Genomic DNA, 17,966 nt, shown 5'->3' with positions numbered 1-17,966 from the left:
AAATCAGTTTTGTCAAGTTAACTTTTTGTAATTTCAGTGCACTCATTTTCATTAATCGTGATTCATGGCACTGAAAGTATTGAAAGTATTCTAAATACACCAAAACATCAAATATATACAGCTAAAAAACAACAATGCTATGTCAAAACAAGTTTACATTAAGGTTAAAGAAAGTGGGCGTTGTCAATTTAACAGATTTTCCTAACCGTTACAAAAAAAGAGGTGAATATTCATGTAATGTTTTTTTAATAATATGTTGGTATTAATCACAGCAAATCCTGCAATTAACTTGATTAAAAACTACTTCAAACAATAGTTGTGAATTTCATACAGATGTAAATAACACGCTGACCAGGAGAGACTGACGTCACAAGGCTCCCATTTGCTCATTGTGTTTCTATGTAAACACAAATGACATGGCTTAAATCAGCCGTTTGGGGAATGTTTCATAATGAATAATCTGACCCGTGAAATGAAGAACATGATGTGCTTTATCTATTACCTTGTGGACAAGTTGACTGGAGGTAGTTATTAAAGGAAGCACAAATATTTAAATGTATTCAAAAATACACCAGAAAATATTTAACAGTAGTTACTATTGAAAATCATAACATGGGTATTTCAAAATACATATACAGTATATAAGGTATACCGCCCAACCCTAGTGCTAACACACACACATGTTAGAAACATAAATACAGATATAATCGCCTCGCAGAACCACAGTGCGATTATCTTCAAACTGCATAAACTGAAACAAGGCCCGGATTGAAACAACAGTTAATTGCATAGAGCCACCTCATATTTGACACAATTTAAAGCACATTGAGATGAAGTCTGTCGTTGCCGCATTATTGCTGCAGTAAGTTTCTACTGGTGGGTTTTATGTCTGCATCGGTAGCCCTGAAATCCTCTGACTGCAGTGTCTGTGCCTGGGGTTTCTCTCTATGTTTGGAAAGCCCAGAGGCTCTATCGCGCTCTCCCTCGCTCTCTGGATTAGTTTATCAGTATCGGAAAATGCATTACTCTCTGTTCATGCTCTCCCTCTATGTGCTTTCTCTCGCTCTCTGACAGATCTGGTCATAGTCCAACTCTGGATCCCCTTTTGACAATACCAAACTAATGGTTCTCGTTTATTTTTTTGCTACCCCCTTTTTCTCCCCAATTTCGATCTCGCCTCATCGCTGCAACGCCCCAACGGGCTCGGGAGGCGAAGGTCGAATCATGCCTCTGAAACATGACCCACCAAACCGCACTAAACACCCAGCCACTTAACCTGGAAGCCAGCAGCAGCAATGTGTTGGAGGAAACACAGTCCACCGAGGTCAGCCTGCAGGCACCCGGCCTGCCACAACGAGTCGCTATAGCGTGATGAGTAAAGCCCCCCCGGTCAAACCCTCCCCTAACCTGGAAGACACTGGCCCAATTGTGCCCCGCCCTATGGGACCTCGAATCACAGCCGGTTGTGATACAGTCTAGGATTGAACCCGGGTCTGTAGTGACATCTCTAGCATGGTAACCATGGCTCTTTAAGGGATGAATGATTTGTACGAGTGAACACACAAGTAGACGTCGGCAAGAATACACACTCAGGCACAGATCTCTCCATTTGCCGCTTTTTTGCTGATGCAACTCAAATCGACACAAAACACAATATACAGATCTACATTACAGTTTACAGTATAAGCCAAATATAGGCCCATTGAACTATGCCTGTGTGTGTATGAATCATGGCTTGAATCATCATCAACAAATGAACACACAAACACACCTCAGTTCTATGGCAGTGTGTGTAGGCAGGGAAGTGGGGTGATTGAAGGCTTTGTTTTAACAATGAAGGCAAGTCAATTACAACAACGTCGATGACATGAACATCCTCTTTTTGTATATGTTCATCCATACAGTATAAATTCAGATTTGTGCTGAATGACTTGTGAACTATTGATTTAGTGATTCATAGATTTAGTTGCTTGGCAACTCATCCTGTGGCAGTGTGTGTAGGCCTTCTAGAAGACGAACAACATACGAAATGCTTCAGTCTGGTTTTTAGACCCCATCATAGCACTCAGACTGCACTTGTGAAGGTGGTAAACAAAATTTTAATGGCGTCAGACCGAGTCTCTGCATCTGTCCTGGTGCTCATAGACCTTAGTACTGCTTTTGATAACATTGATCAGCACATTCTTTTGGAGAGATTGGAAACCCAAATTGGTCTACACGGACAAGTTTAGATCTTATCTGTCGGAAAGATATCAGTTTGTCTCTATGGATCGTTTGTCCTCTGACAAATCAAATGTAAATTTCAGTGTTCCTCAAGGTTACGTTACAGGACCACTATTGTTTTCACTATATATTTTACCTCTTGGTGATGTCATTCGGAAACATAACTTTCACTGCTATGCCGATGATACACAGCTGTACATTTCGATGAAACACGGCGAAGCCCCAAAATTGCCTTCTCCGGAGCCCCAAAATTGCCTGTGTTTCTGACATAAGAAAGTGGATGCAGCAAATGTTTTACTTTTAAACTCGGACAAAACAGAGATGCTAGTTCTTAGGTCCCTAGAAACAAAGCGATCTTCTGTTGGATCTGACAATTAATCTGGATGCTTTTACAGTCATTTCTAATAAAACTGAAAAGGACCTCGACGTTACTCTGGACCCTGATCTGTCTTTTGACGAACATATCAAGACTGTTTCAAGGACAGCTTTTTTCCCTCCATCGGTAAATTCCTGTCCAAAAATGATGCATAAAAATGTAATACATGCTTTTGTCACTTCTAGATAAGACTACTGCAATGCTCCACTTTCCGGCTACAGTACTAAATAAACTTTAGTTACTGCTAAACACAGCTGCTAGAACCTTGACTGGAACAAAAAATGTATCATATTACTCCTGTGCTAGCCTCTACACTGGCTTCCTGTTAAGGCAAGGGCTGATTTCAAGGTTGTACTGCTAACCTACAAAGCATTACATGGGCTTGCTCCTATCTATCTTTCCGATTTGGTTCTGCCGTACATACCTACACATACGCTGCGGTCACAAGACGCAGGCCTCCTTATTGTCCCTAGAATTTTTAAGCAAACAGCTGGAGGCAGGGCTTTCTCCTATAGAGCTCCATTTTTATTGAATGGTCTGCCTATCCATGTTAGAGACGCAGACTAAGTCTCGACCTTTAAGTCTTTATTGAAGACTCATCTCTTCAGTTGGTCATATGATTGAGTGTAGTCTGACCCAGGGGTATGAAGGTGAACGGAAAGGCACTGGAGCGACGAACCACCCTTGCTGTCTCTGCCTGGCCGGTTCCGATCTCTCCACTGGGATTCTCTGCCTCTAACCCTATTACAGGGGCTGAGTCACTGGCTTACTAGTACTCTCCCATGCCGTCCCTAGGAGGGGTGCATCACTTGAGTGGGTTGTGTCTCTGACATGATCTTCCTGTCTGGGTTGGCGCCCCCCTTGGGTTCATGCCGTGGGGGAGATCTTCGTAGGCTATATTCGGCCTGGTCTCAGGGTAGTGGTGTGGGGGCTGGGCTTTGGCAAAGTGGGTGGGGTTATATCCTGCCTGGTTGGCCCTGTCCGGGGGTATAGTCGGACGGGGCCAGTGTCTCCCGACCCCTCCTGTCTCAGCCTCCAGTATTTATGCTGCAGTAGTTTATGTGTCGGGGGCTAGGGTCAGTCTGTTATATCTGGAGTATTTCTCCTGTCTTCTCCGATGTCCTGTGTGAAGACCTGCTGTTTTCGACTCTCTCTACCGCACCTGCTGTCTCTAACTCTGAATGATCGGCTATGAAAAGCCAACTGACATTTACTCCTGAGGTGCTGACCTGTTGCAACCTCTACAGCCACTGTGATTATTATTATTTGACCCTGCTGGTCATCTATGAATGTTTGAACATCTTGGCCATGTACTGTTATAATCTCCACCTGGCACAGCAAGAAGAGGACTGGCCAACTCTCAGAGCCTGGTTCCGCTCTAGGTTTCCTCCTAGGTTTTGGCCTTTCTAGGGAGTTTTTCCTAGCCACCGGGCTTCTACATCTGCATTGCTTGCTGTTTGGGGCTTTAGGCTGGCTCTCTGTACAGCACTTCGTGACATCGGCTGACATAAAAAGGGATTTATGAATACATTTGATTGATTCTGAATTTAATTTAATTGCTCCATTGATCACTACATACATCCATCTGAACCTGACATCCTAGAAGTCGTCAAAATTATGCGATTTATGTAGGCTGTTTTCTGGGACTAATCATAACGGGTTGAATGTGTTCATATTTGAGAAGTCATTGGAGAGCTAATCCAGACTCATGGTGGAGAAGAAAAGTTAGTGGCCATGTAATTTGGCCGGATCGATGTGGATGGGTAGCCAGTCAATAGATTTAGTAACATCATATCTAATTATCCTGAAGTGGATGTTGGTATGAATCCCAGCCTTCTTTCAAAATGAGGTTTGTGTTCACTCCCCACCCATGGTCTACTCCCCTACTTGCAACAATCCCTGAGTCTGACATGGTGCTTATTCAACATTAAGAGGTAATGTCGACAACACATAAAAGGCATTACAATGGAGTTAATGCATTGTTAGACCGATAAAAGCCTATGTCCTACGCCCAAACAATGTTGAGGGATTTGAAAAAACGTAAAAATGTCAATGCAATCCAATAGGAGTTCGTCAATGTGGAGGTGTTTCATACATCTGTTCAGTGCTCTTTCTTGAGGAAAAGATGTAACATTCTACATCATATAATATGCCCAATTCTACACCATGGTCAAGACTATTATATAATCTACCCCCTGGACGAGACTATTATAAAATCTACCCGATGGACGAGACTATTATAATCTACCCCCTGGACGAGACTATTATATAATCTACCCCCTGGACGAGACTATTATATAATCTACCCCATGGTCAAGACTATTATATATTCTATCCCGATGGTCAAGACTATTATATAATCTACCCCGATGGTTAAGACTATTATATAATCTACCCCGATGGTCAAGACTATTATATATTCTATCCCGATGGTCAAGACTATTATATAATCTACCCCGATGGTTAAGACTATTATATAATCTACCCCATAGTCAAGACTATTATATAATCTACCCCATGGTCAAGACTATTATATTATCTACCCCGATGGTCAAGACTATTATATAATCTACCCCATGGTCAAGACTATTATATAATCTACCCCATGGTCAAGACTATTATATAATCTACCCCATGGTCAAGACTATTATATTATCTACCCCGATGGTCAAGACTATTATATAATCTACCCCATGGTCAAGACTATTATATAATCTACCCCATGGTCAAGACTATTATATAATCTACCCCATAGTCAAGACTATTATATAATCTACCCCATGGTCAAGACTATTATATTATCTACCCCGATGGTCAAGACTATTATATAATCTACCCCGATGGTCAAGACTATTATATAATCTACCCCGATGGTCAAGACTATTATATAATCTACCCCATAGTCAAGACTATTATATAATCTACCCCATGGTCAAGACTATTATATAATCTACCCTGATGGTCAAGACTATTATATAATCTACCCCATAGTCAAGACTATTATATAATCTACCCCATGGTCAAGACTATTATATAATCTACCCCATGGTCAAGACTATTATATAATCTACCCCGATAGTCAAGATTATTATATAATATACCCCATAGTCAAGACTATTATATAATCTACCCCATGGACGAGACTATAATATAATCTACCCCATGGACAAGACTATTATATAATCTACCTCATGGACAAGACTATTATATAATCTACCCCATGGACAAGAATATAATATTCTCAGAGTCTCTGGGTTCGCGCCCAGGCTCTGTCGTAACCGGCCGCGACTGGGAGGTTCGTGGGGCGAAGCACAATTGGCCTAGCGTCGTCTGGGTTAGGGAGGGCTTGGTCGGTAGGGGTGTCCTTGTCTCATCGCGCACCAGCGACTCCTGTGGCGGGCCGGGCGCAGTGTGCGCTAACCAAGGTGGCCAGGTGCACGGTGTTTCCTCCGACACATTGGTGCGGCTGGCTTCCGGGTTGGATGCGCGCTGTGTTAAGAAGCAGTGCGGCTTGGTTGGGTTGTGTATCGGAGGACGCATGACTTTCAACCTTCTTCTCTCCCGAGCCTGTATGGGAGTTGTAGCGATGAGACAAGATAGTAGCTACTACAACAATTGGATATCACGAAATTGGGGAGAGAAAAAAAGGGGTAAAATTAAATAAAAAATAGAATATAATATTCTACCCCATGGACGAGACTATTATATATTCTATCCCATGGACGAGACTATTATATATTCCATCCCATGGACGAGACTATTATATATTCTATCCCATGGACGAGACTATTATATATTCCATCCCATGGACGAGACTATTATATATTCCATCCCATGGACGAGACTATTATATATTCCATCCCATGGACGAGACTATTATATATTCCATCCCATGGACGAGACTATTATATATTCCATCCCATGGACGAGACTATTATATATTCCATCCCATGGACGAGACTATTATATATTCCATCCCATGGACGAGACTATTATATATTCCATCCCATGGACGAGACTATTATATATTCCATCCCATGGACGAGACTATTATATATTCTATCCCATGGACGAGACTATTATATATTCTATCCCATGGACGAGACTATTATATATTCTATCCCATGGACGAGACTATTATATATTCTATCCCATGGACGAGACTATTATATATTCTATCCCATGGACGAGACTATTATATATTCTATCCCATGGACGAGACTATTATATATTCTATCCCATGGACGAGACTATTATATATTCTATCCCATGGACGAGACTATTATATATTCTATCCCATGGACGAGACTATTATATATTCTATCCCATGGACGAGACTATTATATATTCTATCCCATGGACGAGACTATAATATATTCTATCCCATGGACGAGACTATTATATATTCTATCCCATGGACGAGACTATAATGTTCTACCCCATGAACAAGACCTATTAGTGCTGTTGTTTGGTTGCAATCAGTCATGAGAACTTTGCCACAACATTAGAATTCAGACTGTTTGACAATTTGCATATTTCACACCATCCCTCATCCAACGCTTAACCCACATTAGCTGACATGGTGCCACGTTGAAAGTCACTGAGCTTTTCAGTAAATCCATTCTACTGCCAATGTTTGTCTATGGAGATAACATAGCTGTGTGCTTGATTCTATACACCCGTCAGCAACGGGTGTGGCTGAAATAGCCAAATCCACCAATTTGAAGGGCTGTCCACATATACCATATATACAAAAGTATCTGCAGTCGTTATGAATGCTGGACTTGTGGTTCACTATGAACAGACGAATACACCGGAAGTTGAAACTTACCGATTCTACCAGTGAAATGAAAATGCACTCATTCCAGCTTGTGGTTTGGATAATGTTGATGTTTATGACAACGACATAATGTTGCTAATATATTGATGACGACACGCAGTGGCAGTTCCAAGGTGAAATTTCCCTTTGAACTTTTGCATTTCTTTGTTGCAATAAAAATTAAATGGAACTCCATAGACTCACGGGTAGGGATTTGCATTTTTACCTTTCAAGACGATTCGATACCCATCTACATGGGCTCCAATACCACAGGAACAACACATTTTAGTTTGAAATGATTCGGTGCGATTAGAGAATGAATCGATGAGAAACAATGCATAAACACATTCATGCTGCTGATGGAGATGATGAGGGTGTGTGTGTGATGCATGTCTATGGTGTAGGTACCGAAGTCATTAGGGGGACGAGGCAACTACCACCCTCTTTAAAAATGTACTCTGTAACCATTAATAATTAGGGAAAGGGGATACCTAGTCAGTTGCGCAACAATGCATTCAGCTGAAATGTGTCTTCCCCATTTAACCCAACGCCTCAAATCAGAGCAGTGCGGGGGGATGCCTTAATCAACGTCCATGTCATTGGCGCCTTGCTCAAGGGCATTTTTACACCTTGCCGGCTCGGGGAGTCGAACCAGCGACCTGCCACCTTAACTGTGTATAGTATGTCTTCACTGGCATTTTCAAGCTCTCCCAGTCCGAGTCTCTAATCCCAACATGTTTCAAGCAGACCACCATAGTCACTGTGCCCAAGAACACTAAGATAACCTGCCTAAATGACTACCGACCCATAGGCTGGTCATGGCTCACATCAACACCATTATCCCAAAAATCTTAGATCCACTCCAATTTGCATACCGCACCAACAGATCCACAATTGATGCAATCTCTATTGCACTCCACACTGCCCTTTCACACCTGGACAAAAGGAACACCTATGTGAGAATGCTATTCATTGACTACACCTCAGCGTTCAACACCGTAGTGCCCTCAAAGCTCATCAATAAGCTAAGGACCCTGGGACTAAACACTTCCCTCTGCAACTGGATCCTGGACTTCCTGACGGGCCGCCCCCAAGTGGTAAGGGTAGGTAACAACATCTGCCACGCTGATCCTCAACACGGAGGCCCCTCAGGGGTGTGTGCTCAGTCCCCTCCTGTACTCCCTGATCACTCATGACCGCACGGCCAGGCACGACTCCAACACCATCATTAAATTCACTGATGACACAACAGTGGTAGGCCTGATCACCGACAACGATGAGAGAGCAATGTGATCAAGACAAAGGAGATGATTGTGGACTACAGGACAAGGAGAAATGGGCACGCCCCCACTCTCATCGACGGGGCTGTAGTGGAGCAGGTTGAGAACTTCCTTGGCGTCCACATGACCAACAATCTAACATGGTCCAAGCACACCAAGACAGTTGTGAAGAGTGTACGACAAACCTATTCCCACTCACGAGACAGAAAAGATTTGGCATGGGTCCTCAGATCCTCAAAAGGTTTTACAGCTGCACCATCGAGAGCTGACTGGTTGCTTCACTGCCTGGTATGGCAACTAATCGACCCAGACCGCAAGGCACTACAGAGGATAGTGCGTACAGCCCAGTACATCACCGGGGCCAAGCTTCCTGCCATCCAGGACCTCTATACCAGGCGGTGTCAGAGGAAGGCCCTAAAATGTGTCAAAGACTCCAGCCACCCTAGTCATAGACTGTTCTCTCTGCTACCGCACGGCAAGCGGTACCGGAGCGCCAAGTATAGGTCCAAGAGGCTTCTAAACAGCTTCTACCCCCAAGCCATAAGTCTCCTGAACAGCTAATCAAATGACAAACAGGACTATTTGCATAGCCCCCATCCTCTACTGCTACTCTCTTTTATCATCTATGCATAGTCACTTTAATAACTCTACCTACATATTACCTCAATTACCTCGACACCGGTGCACACGCACATTGACAATACCCCTTTAAATAGCCCCGCTATTGTTATTTTACTGCTGCTCTTTATTTGTTATTTATATCTCTTACCTAACAAAAAAAGTATTTTCTCCAAACTGCATTGCTGGTTAAGGGCTTGTAAGTAAGCATTTCACAGTAAGGTCTACACCTGTTGTATTAAGCGCATGTGACAAATACAATTTGATTATACAGACAAAATACATTTAAGAGATGTGAAGTGTGACAAGAAAAGAGCTGTGCAGTCACTGCAGTGCAATGAACCCAGTGTGCCAACATCAAAAGACCATCATGCACCTCTTCTCTGCCCCAGGTGATTCATCACTTTTGCCTTGCATTTCCCCAAGAGAATATGAACACACTAGGAAACCAGAGAGTTGTCAACTGGAAGCCTAAATAGAGGCATTAAAATGATTCAAAGTGAAAACAATAATAGACCGACAACTGCGTCATAGCAATCTGTGAGCTCATCGATCGTCCTTTACGTTCCAATGCATTCGCCACAGTTGACCAATTAGCTAGTGTAGATCTCATTGCAAGCCCATTTTTTGAGGATTTTATTGGACAAAGGCATAGGTTACAGAGCATGTTGAGCATTGGTGGACAGGAAAAGCAGCAACACTCGCTCACCATTAAATATTCTTTGTTTTATTTAGCAAGAGATTATGAAGAAGGCTATGAAGGCCTAAAAATCTATCTTTTAAACTTGCTTAATAAAAACTACCCATTTTTAATAGCCAGTGACTGTCCAGTGACTGTCCTTTTCCTGTCCAATGATGTTTGCATATTTTTAGGTTGCACCTCACTCAAATGGTTGAACACCCTCTACTTCTTTCCATGGTGAACATTGGACACAGTTCGCCCAACCAGGGCTAAAAATGTGTTAAAATTCCAGTAGCATCATTGTAGCCTCTAATATAACATAATTTAAAGAATTTGCATTGTGCTGTTTCACATCACTGGTTCACTTTACAACACAGAATGCTTATACACAAATTCCCCAGTAAAAACATGTAGGCTACATATGTCCTTCCTAACTTCCCCATTGGCTTCTCCCATTCTGTCTATCCGTTTTCTGAGGGCAAATTCTTTTCAAAGTGGCTGCGTGGCAAAATTGTCTGGACACCTCTTCCCGATCAACTGAACCTTTTGTGTGGGATTCTCTACTTAACAAACAAGCCCAAACTCTGGTCTACACGTGCAGATCATTCGGGTTCACCAGACTCCGGCGTTGCAATAAAATTGTACTGTGCTTCATGATTATTGAGAAGCAAAATAACATTTGTATGTTATTTGTGGTCAAAACGCAGAACAGGCTACTCTGGCAAATTTCGATCATGTGCAGTCTATCAAATCTCGGGGTGTTGCGTGATCATTGAGAAACGAAATAAGTTGTTTTTCCCCAATGCAATGTGTAGACTGCGTCATGATTATGGTTGTACCCTACATCCTAAATTAACCTACAATAAAAAAATATATTTTAAAATGTCCCTTTTCAGTTTTTATTTAAGCCGTTTGGAAATGAGGCAGAGATGTAAATAAACTAACACATGCACAGCAACACGGCTGTTCACCGAGTAGGAGTTTTCAGTGATAAATGACTGCATCCGTTTTGTAACTGGGTGCCCCCGTTTCGTAACGAGTGCCACTAACAGTAATGCTTCCGTCCCTCTCCTTGCCCCAACCTGGGCTTGAACCAAGGACCCTCTAAACACATCAACAACTTCCTACAAGAAGCGCCGTTACCTATCGCTCTGCAAATGCCACCACAAATCCAACTTTTCAGAGCGAGTGGCGTCACTTACACTTAACACTGCTAACTATCTAGCCATTTCCCATTAGTTACAACCCGTTCAAAGCAGAAGTCAAGCACGTGGAGTATTATTTTTTATTTAACTAGGAAAGTCAGTTCAGAACAAATTATAATTTACAATAACGGCCAAGGAACGACAGCTCAGGGATTCGATCTTAGCAACCTTTCGGTTACTGGCCCAACGCTCTAACAACTAGGCTACCTGCCGCCCCAAAAGTAGAGTAGTTTTTAGAGTTTTTACATGAATAAGGGTTTGCGCTTAATAAAATCCCCATATGTGCTTTATCTGCCTTCACAATGAAAACTAGTTTGAAAGTTCAAACATTTATACTATGGAAAATATATGTTCCTTAACGATGCAACATGCTGCCTTATTGACAATATGACCGGTGCAGACTACTGTTCGATTAGAGAAGGGCTCCATCACAGGCTTTGCCCAGTCACGTCACGGGCCATAACTCGGCGCACCCCAGCTTAGCCTAATCGAACTCCCTGATTTTTACTGAGAGGAGGCGTGGCAAGTTTGCTCTGCCATCCAAAGCTATATGGTTACAAATTGTGTAGCGAGCAGTGTGGGAATGACATTTCTAAATTCTTACAAAACAGACAAGGTGGAATTGTAGGCCTACATTATCGATGTATACAATGTAACCTTGGAAACAGCACTGGTGACTAGGCTGGGTTAAGTGTACCCTATCAGTATATGGCATTGCAATATCACACAGCTTTGCTGCACTGTACAGTGGCATATTTGAGTCAAATAATTTTACAATCATTGCATAGCCAATGCTTTGCTGCACACGTGAACTGCCATGGTCATAAACAGCCTAACTATTCTAAAAAATATATCAGCAGTCTATGGACAAGGCATGACAGCAACCCATACCATGGTTTAGTTTCCCTGACACTGTTTCCAGAGGCTAACATTTTAGCATGTGGCACAAATGCTATTCAAGTCATGGGACCAATATTAGCAGGTGGAAACAGTGCCAGGGAAACTAAAGCAAAGCATGGATTGCTGTCACACCTTGCCCATGGACTGGTTACATGGTAAGGAAACCAAAATGTCATTTTGTAACTATTTAGCAGACACTCTTATCCAGAGCGACTTACAGGAGCAATTGGAGAGATAAGTGCATTGCTCAGGAGCACATCAGCAGAGGTTTTACCTTTCAGTTTCTGGTCAACCCTCTTAACTACCTGCCGCCTATAAAAGGAGGCCGGGTATGGCCAAAATGTAATCAATATGGCAACTTTGATCAATTATTTCTCAATTATGCTTTAAGATACAGATGTCAACAGTCTTCCTCCACGTTGTTTTATTTAATTTCGTGAAAATCCCCCCAATCATGGTCTTTTTCTGTCCTGGTTTCGTATGGAATCACTCCTACCATCCTTGGGACCGCTATAAATTAAATATTAAAATAGACATACCAGAACAATGGGCTTATCTGACCATTCATTCTTCCGCATGCCAACACTCATCCCTGTGGAAAATGCGTGGCCCGTATTGTAGCCTAACATAGCCTGCCCTTCAGGTATAGCAGCATGAATGCTGTGTTGAAGCAGTTCGAGAGAGTTGGGGCCGATTTCATTCAATTTCAAGAGCCGAGTATGGACTAATTGCAAGTGCAATTGCATGACATTCACGTAACTCATAGTTGAGTTGATATGTTTGTTCCCTGTGCTCATTTCATTGCCAATTAAGCGTTTTCTGCACGACCTTACCTCCTCCAGAACATTGACGGTGTTCTTACAGCTCTGCAACCGGGTGGTGAAACTGGAAGTCGTGGGGGAATTGTAGTCCTCGGTGGTCTCCGAGAGGAACTCGGATACCGAGATCTGGTCTGGCATCCTTTACCACGGAAAAAGATGAGTGGAAAATCAAAAAACCAACACCACGAATTAGAGATTGAAATAGGAATAGTAGGCTACGGAATCAACCTTTGTTTAATAACACACGATGAGATCATTTTTTTAAGTATCCGTTGGATATGGTGAAATGTCCTGTCCACACTATTTCCAACCTTTCCCTCTACCCAAGCTTTAATTACACCCTTTCAGCTGTAAAAACCCGATTCAGTTGTGTCCCCGAATCTTCCAAAAACAAATGGTATGCACGGGCGACAGATGTCCTCATTGCCAAATGTGGTGATACGTTTTTCAAGAACAAGCTTTTAGGCAACGAGAGACAATTCAGTTATTGCAATTATTGTCGAGGCTCTGGCAGCCGCTTATCTTTTCCCCTTGTTTTTTTTCTCTCGCCCTATCTGCTGTCTGTCATGAGCGCTGTCTGTCTCTCCCCGCGTTCGTGACGAAAATAAACAAGGAAAAGCTTTGCGCATGTCTCTGCCCTGTGGAGACAAACAGAAGTGGGAGGTAAATCATTGACATAATGATTTGGGCGTGCAGAATACATTTGTAAGTGTGGAACTGATTAATTGTGAACATGAAATAATACTCTGTAGTTGTAAACACATATACTCAAACGTGTAACTGATGAGTTGTGAACATTAAAAAACTAATTGAAATTACGCAATTATTGCCACACATGTCAATTTCACACTCAGACTTTAAGCTGTACTTTTGCGCCCTACAATGACAAAAATATTGGTAGATGTGCAAACAGCCATTTGCAAGTAAGGCGAGAGCGAGCATGAGATCTGGGAGGTTATTCTATGAGGTTTAATGACTGTGGCATCAAATAAATGTTGCATTACCGCCACCAACTAGTCTGGAGTATAACTCCCTTATACCTTGCTTTAAGAAAAAATCCACAAATAGTCTACAATAACCCATACACTCATTTAAAACCCACCTACCTACTCCGCTAAATCTATTTAGTCGTACCTCAGGCCAAAAAAGCTTGTAAGGGATTACTGATATCCTAACATCACTGTCGGGCAAAGACTCAATATCAAAACTCAAAAGAACAGACAATGACTTCTGTTTCACCACTCACGCCACCCTTTCTGCATCACATCAAATGATGAGCATCACATATACCGGGAATCTTCCACTTCAGTTGGTCCATTTTCACATTTACCCCAACCCCCATTAATCACTCCTTTCAATGGTGCCCTGCTCCCACTGAACAACAGAAACAAACAATTATTACAAAACCACTTCAGCAGGAGCAGCGGCCAACCCCCTCCCATCGATGGAGGAACGTGTCCTCCACCACACCACCGTCCTCCATCGGATCGGATCCGCCATGGACCAAATGATGGAGAAAATGGACCGATGGGAGAGGAGTTGTCTCCTCTCTCCACCTTCGGCTTCCCCAGTCAAGACTCCCTTTCTCCTCTCTCCGCATCCCCCGGCTCCAGAGCTCTCCATCTTGCGCTCCCGAGGGATTATGATGGAGCGGCGGCGGGGAGTCAGGGGTTCTTACTCCAACTGGAACTGTACCTGGCGACCGTGAGACCCACTCCCTCGGGAGCGAAGAGGGTGAGTGTCCTCGTCTCCTGCTTGATGGGTCCTGCTCTGGAGTGGGCGAACGTGGTCTGGAATGGCCCAGACTCAGCGAAGGAGCACTACCCAGAGGCATGAGAGCGACTGTTCCATCTTAGGCAGGAGAGGAGGAGCGCCCAGGATTACGCGCTGGAGTTCCGGACCTTGGCCGCTGGATCTGGGTGGAACGACAGGGCCCTTATCGACCACTAAAAAAAATCTAATCAAATTAGTGTGTCGGGACACCGCTCTCTCCCTAGATGAACTAATTGACATGTCCATCCGGCTGGACAATCTGCCTGCTGCCCACCGGCATTCGGAGAGGGTCCAGTGCGTTCCACCACCCAGCACCCCCGCTCCCATTCCGATGGAGTTGGTAGGGGCCGTGACGAGGCGTACCGGAGGAGGAGGCTCCCATTGCACCAGCTGTGGTCGGAGAGGTCACATGGCCGATCGGTGCTGGGGGGGTCCGTCTGGGAGTCGAGATGGCAGGCGGAACGCTTCTCGGTCACCCCAGGTGAGTCAGCACCAAACTCACCCAGAACCCCTTGTTGGTCACATGTTTGTCTTGATTTTATTTATTGATTTTTTTTTCCCCTCTTCCCAGCATAAGACGCTAGTCAATTCAGGTGCAGCTGGGAACTTTATGGATTGTGGACTCGCCATCAAGTTGGGTGTTCCGCTTGTGCCGATAGATTCTCCCTTTCCCGTGCACTCCCCATTAGGGTCAGGGTCGGTCAGGGAGGCCACGGTTCCACTGGACATGGGGATGCAAGGGAATCATAGGGAGCGTATAAGTCTCTTTATTATTGATTCACCTGCGTTTCCAGTGGTGCTGGGGATTCCCTGGCTGGCTCGGCACAATCCTAAGATTTCGTGGAGACAGGGGGAGTCCAGACCAGGGTTCCACGGTGCGCATGCCCCCCGAATATGCCGATTTGGCAATCGCTTTGAGTAAAAAGAAAGCGACTAAATTACGACCTCATCGACCGGGAGGGGATTGTGCGATAGATCTCCAGGTAAACGCTGTGCTTCCCAAGAGTCATGTGTACCCATTGTCCCAGGAGGAGACGTTGGCTATGGAGACATATGTCACGGAGTCTCTGAGACAGGGGTACATTCGGCCCTCCATCTCACCCATCTCCTCAAGTTTATTTTTTGTGAAGAAAAAGGAGGGAGGTTTGCGTCCGTGTATTGATTATAGAGGTCTAAATGCCATCACAGTGGGGTTTAGTTACCCACTACCTGTCATCGCTACAGCGGTGGAATCATTTCACGGAGCACAGTTCTTCACAAAACTGGATCTCAGGAGCGCGTATAGTCTGGTGCGTATTTGGGATGGAGACAAGTGGAAAACCGCGTTTAGTACCACGTCGGGCCACTATGAGTACGTCGTCATGCCGTATGAGTTAAAGAATGCTCCAGTCATCTTTCAATCCTTTGTAGATGAGATTCTTAGACATTCTGATCTACTCAGCCACCCGCGCTGCGCACGTGTCTCTGGTACGCAAGGTGCTTGGTAGACTGCTGGAGCATGACCTATACGTCAAGGCTGAGAAGTGTGTGTTCTCCAAACGAGCCGTCTCCTTCCTGGGGGGGGGGGGTGATGGAGTGTGACGTGCGTAATTGTCCGACACCGACCACGGTAAAGGAGGTGCAGCGGTTTTTGGGTTTTGCCAACCACTACCAGAGATTTATCCGGGGTTTTGGCCAGGTAGCGTCTCTCATTAGCTCACTGCTGAAGGGGGGCCCAGTGCATTTGCGGTGGTCAGCAGAGGTGGACAGAGCTTCAACAGGTTGAAGGCGCTGTTCACGGATGCACCCGTGTTGGCGCACCCAGACCCCTCTCTAGCATTCATAGTGGAGGTGGACGCGTCCGAGGCTGGGGTGGGTGCGGTGCTATCACAGCCCTCGTGTACGCCACCAAAACTCCGCCCCTGCGCTTTCTTTTCGAGGAAGCTCAGTCCAGCGGAGCGTAACTATGATGTGGGGGACCGGGAGTTGTTAGCGGTGGTCAGGGCTCTGAAGGTGTGGAGACACTGTCTTGAGGGGGCTAAGCACCCCTTTCTCATCTGGACCAACCACCAGAATCTGGAGTATATTCGGGCAGCTAGGAGACTGAACCCACGTCAGGCAAGGTGGGCCATGTTCTTCACCCGATTCCGTTTTACTTTGTCGTATAGACCGGGCTCCCAGAACGTAAAGGCTGACGCACTGTCCTGCCTTTACGACACGGAGGATAGGTCCACCAAACCTACTCCCATCCTTCCTGCCTCGAGGCTGATGGCACCAGTGGTATGGGAGGTGGACTCGGACATCGAGCGGGTGTTACGGGCGGAGCCCGCGTCTCCTCAGTGTCCGGCTGGGCGGAAGTACGTGCCGCTTGGTGTCCAGGACCAACTGATTCGGTGGGCTCACATCCTACCCTCCTCGGCTCACCCTGGGTAATGGCAAGGACAGTGGGGGGCCTCCGGGAGAAATATTGGTGGCGGACCTTGGCTAGGGACGTTAGGGTTTATGTCTCTTCCTGTTCGGTGTGCGCCCAGAGTAAGGCTCCTAGGCACCTTCCTAGAGGGAAGTTACAACCCCTTCCCGTTCCACAACGGCCATGGTCTCACCTATCCATAGATTTCCTGACCGATCTCCCCCCGTCTCAGGGGAACACTACGGTTTTGGTGATTGTGGATCGGTTCTCTAAGTCCTGCCGTCTCCTCCTGTTGCCCGGTCTCCCTACAGGCCTACAGACTGCGGAGGCATTATTCACCCACGTCTTCAGGCACTACGGGGTGCCAGAGGACATCGTCTCTGATCGGGGTCCCCAGTTCATGTCCCGGGCATGGAGGGCGTTCATGGAGCGTCTGGGGGCCTCGGTCAAGCTGACCTCCGGTTATCACCCCGAGAGTAATGGGCAGGTGGAGAGAGTGAACCAGGAGGTGGGTATGTTTCTGCGGTCATATTGCCAGGACCGGCCAGTGGAGTGGGCGAGATACATCCCCTGGGCTGAGATGGCCCGGAACTCACTTCGCCACTCCACTACTAACGTGTCCCCATTTAAGTGCAATTTGGAGTACATGCCGGTCCTTGCACCATGGCATCCGAGTCAGACCAAGGCTCTTGCGGTGGAGGAGTGGGTACAGCGCTCCAAGGAGACCTGCAGTGCCGTCCAGGAATCCCTCCAGTGGATGGCAGAAGAGGAGTGCTGACTGCCACCACAGTGAGGCCCCCGTGTTTGTACCAGGGGACAGGGTCTGGCTCTCAACCCGAAGCCTACCCCTCCACTTGCCCTGCCGGAAGCTGGGGCCGTA

At 45.2% G+C, this 17,966-nt stretch overlaps 1 protein-coding gene across 1 annotated transcript in view; it reads right to left on the bottom strand.

The window, feature by feature from the left end:
* The window catches only part of asap1a (ArfGAP with SH3 domain, ankyrin repeat and PH domain 1a), a 157,500-nt gene extending 143,998 nt beyond the window's left edge, over positions 1-13,502 (bottom strand). Inside the window, exon 1 of the mRNA XM_064942550.1 lies at positions 12,937-13,502. Coding sequence (XP_064798622.1) covers positions 12,937-13,062 — 126 coding nt within the window. The 5' untranslated portion in view covers positions 13,063-13,502. The remainder of the gene's footprint in view (positions 1-12,936) is intronic.
* Between the last annotated feature and the right edge of the window lie 4,464 nt (positions 13,503-17,966).

The sequence above is a fragment of the Oncorhynchus masou genome, chromosome 3 (genome assembly GCF_036934945.1).
Source record: "Oncorhynchus masou masou isolate Uvic2021 chromosome 3, UVic_Omas_1.1, whole genome shotgun sequence".
In the NCBI taxonomy this organism is placed as follows: Eukaryota; Metazoa; Chordata; class Actinopteri; order Salmoniformes; family Salmonidae; genus Oncorhynchus; species Oncorhynchus masou.
Note: the sequence above shows the minus strand (reverse complement) of the source record. Positions and strands in the feature narration are given on the sequence as shown.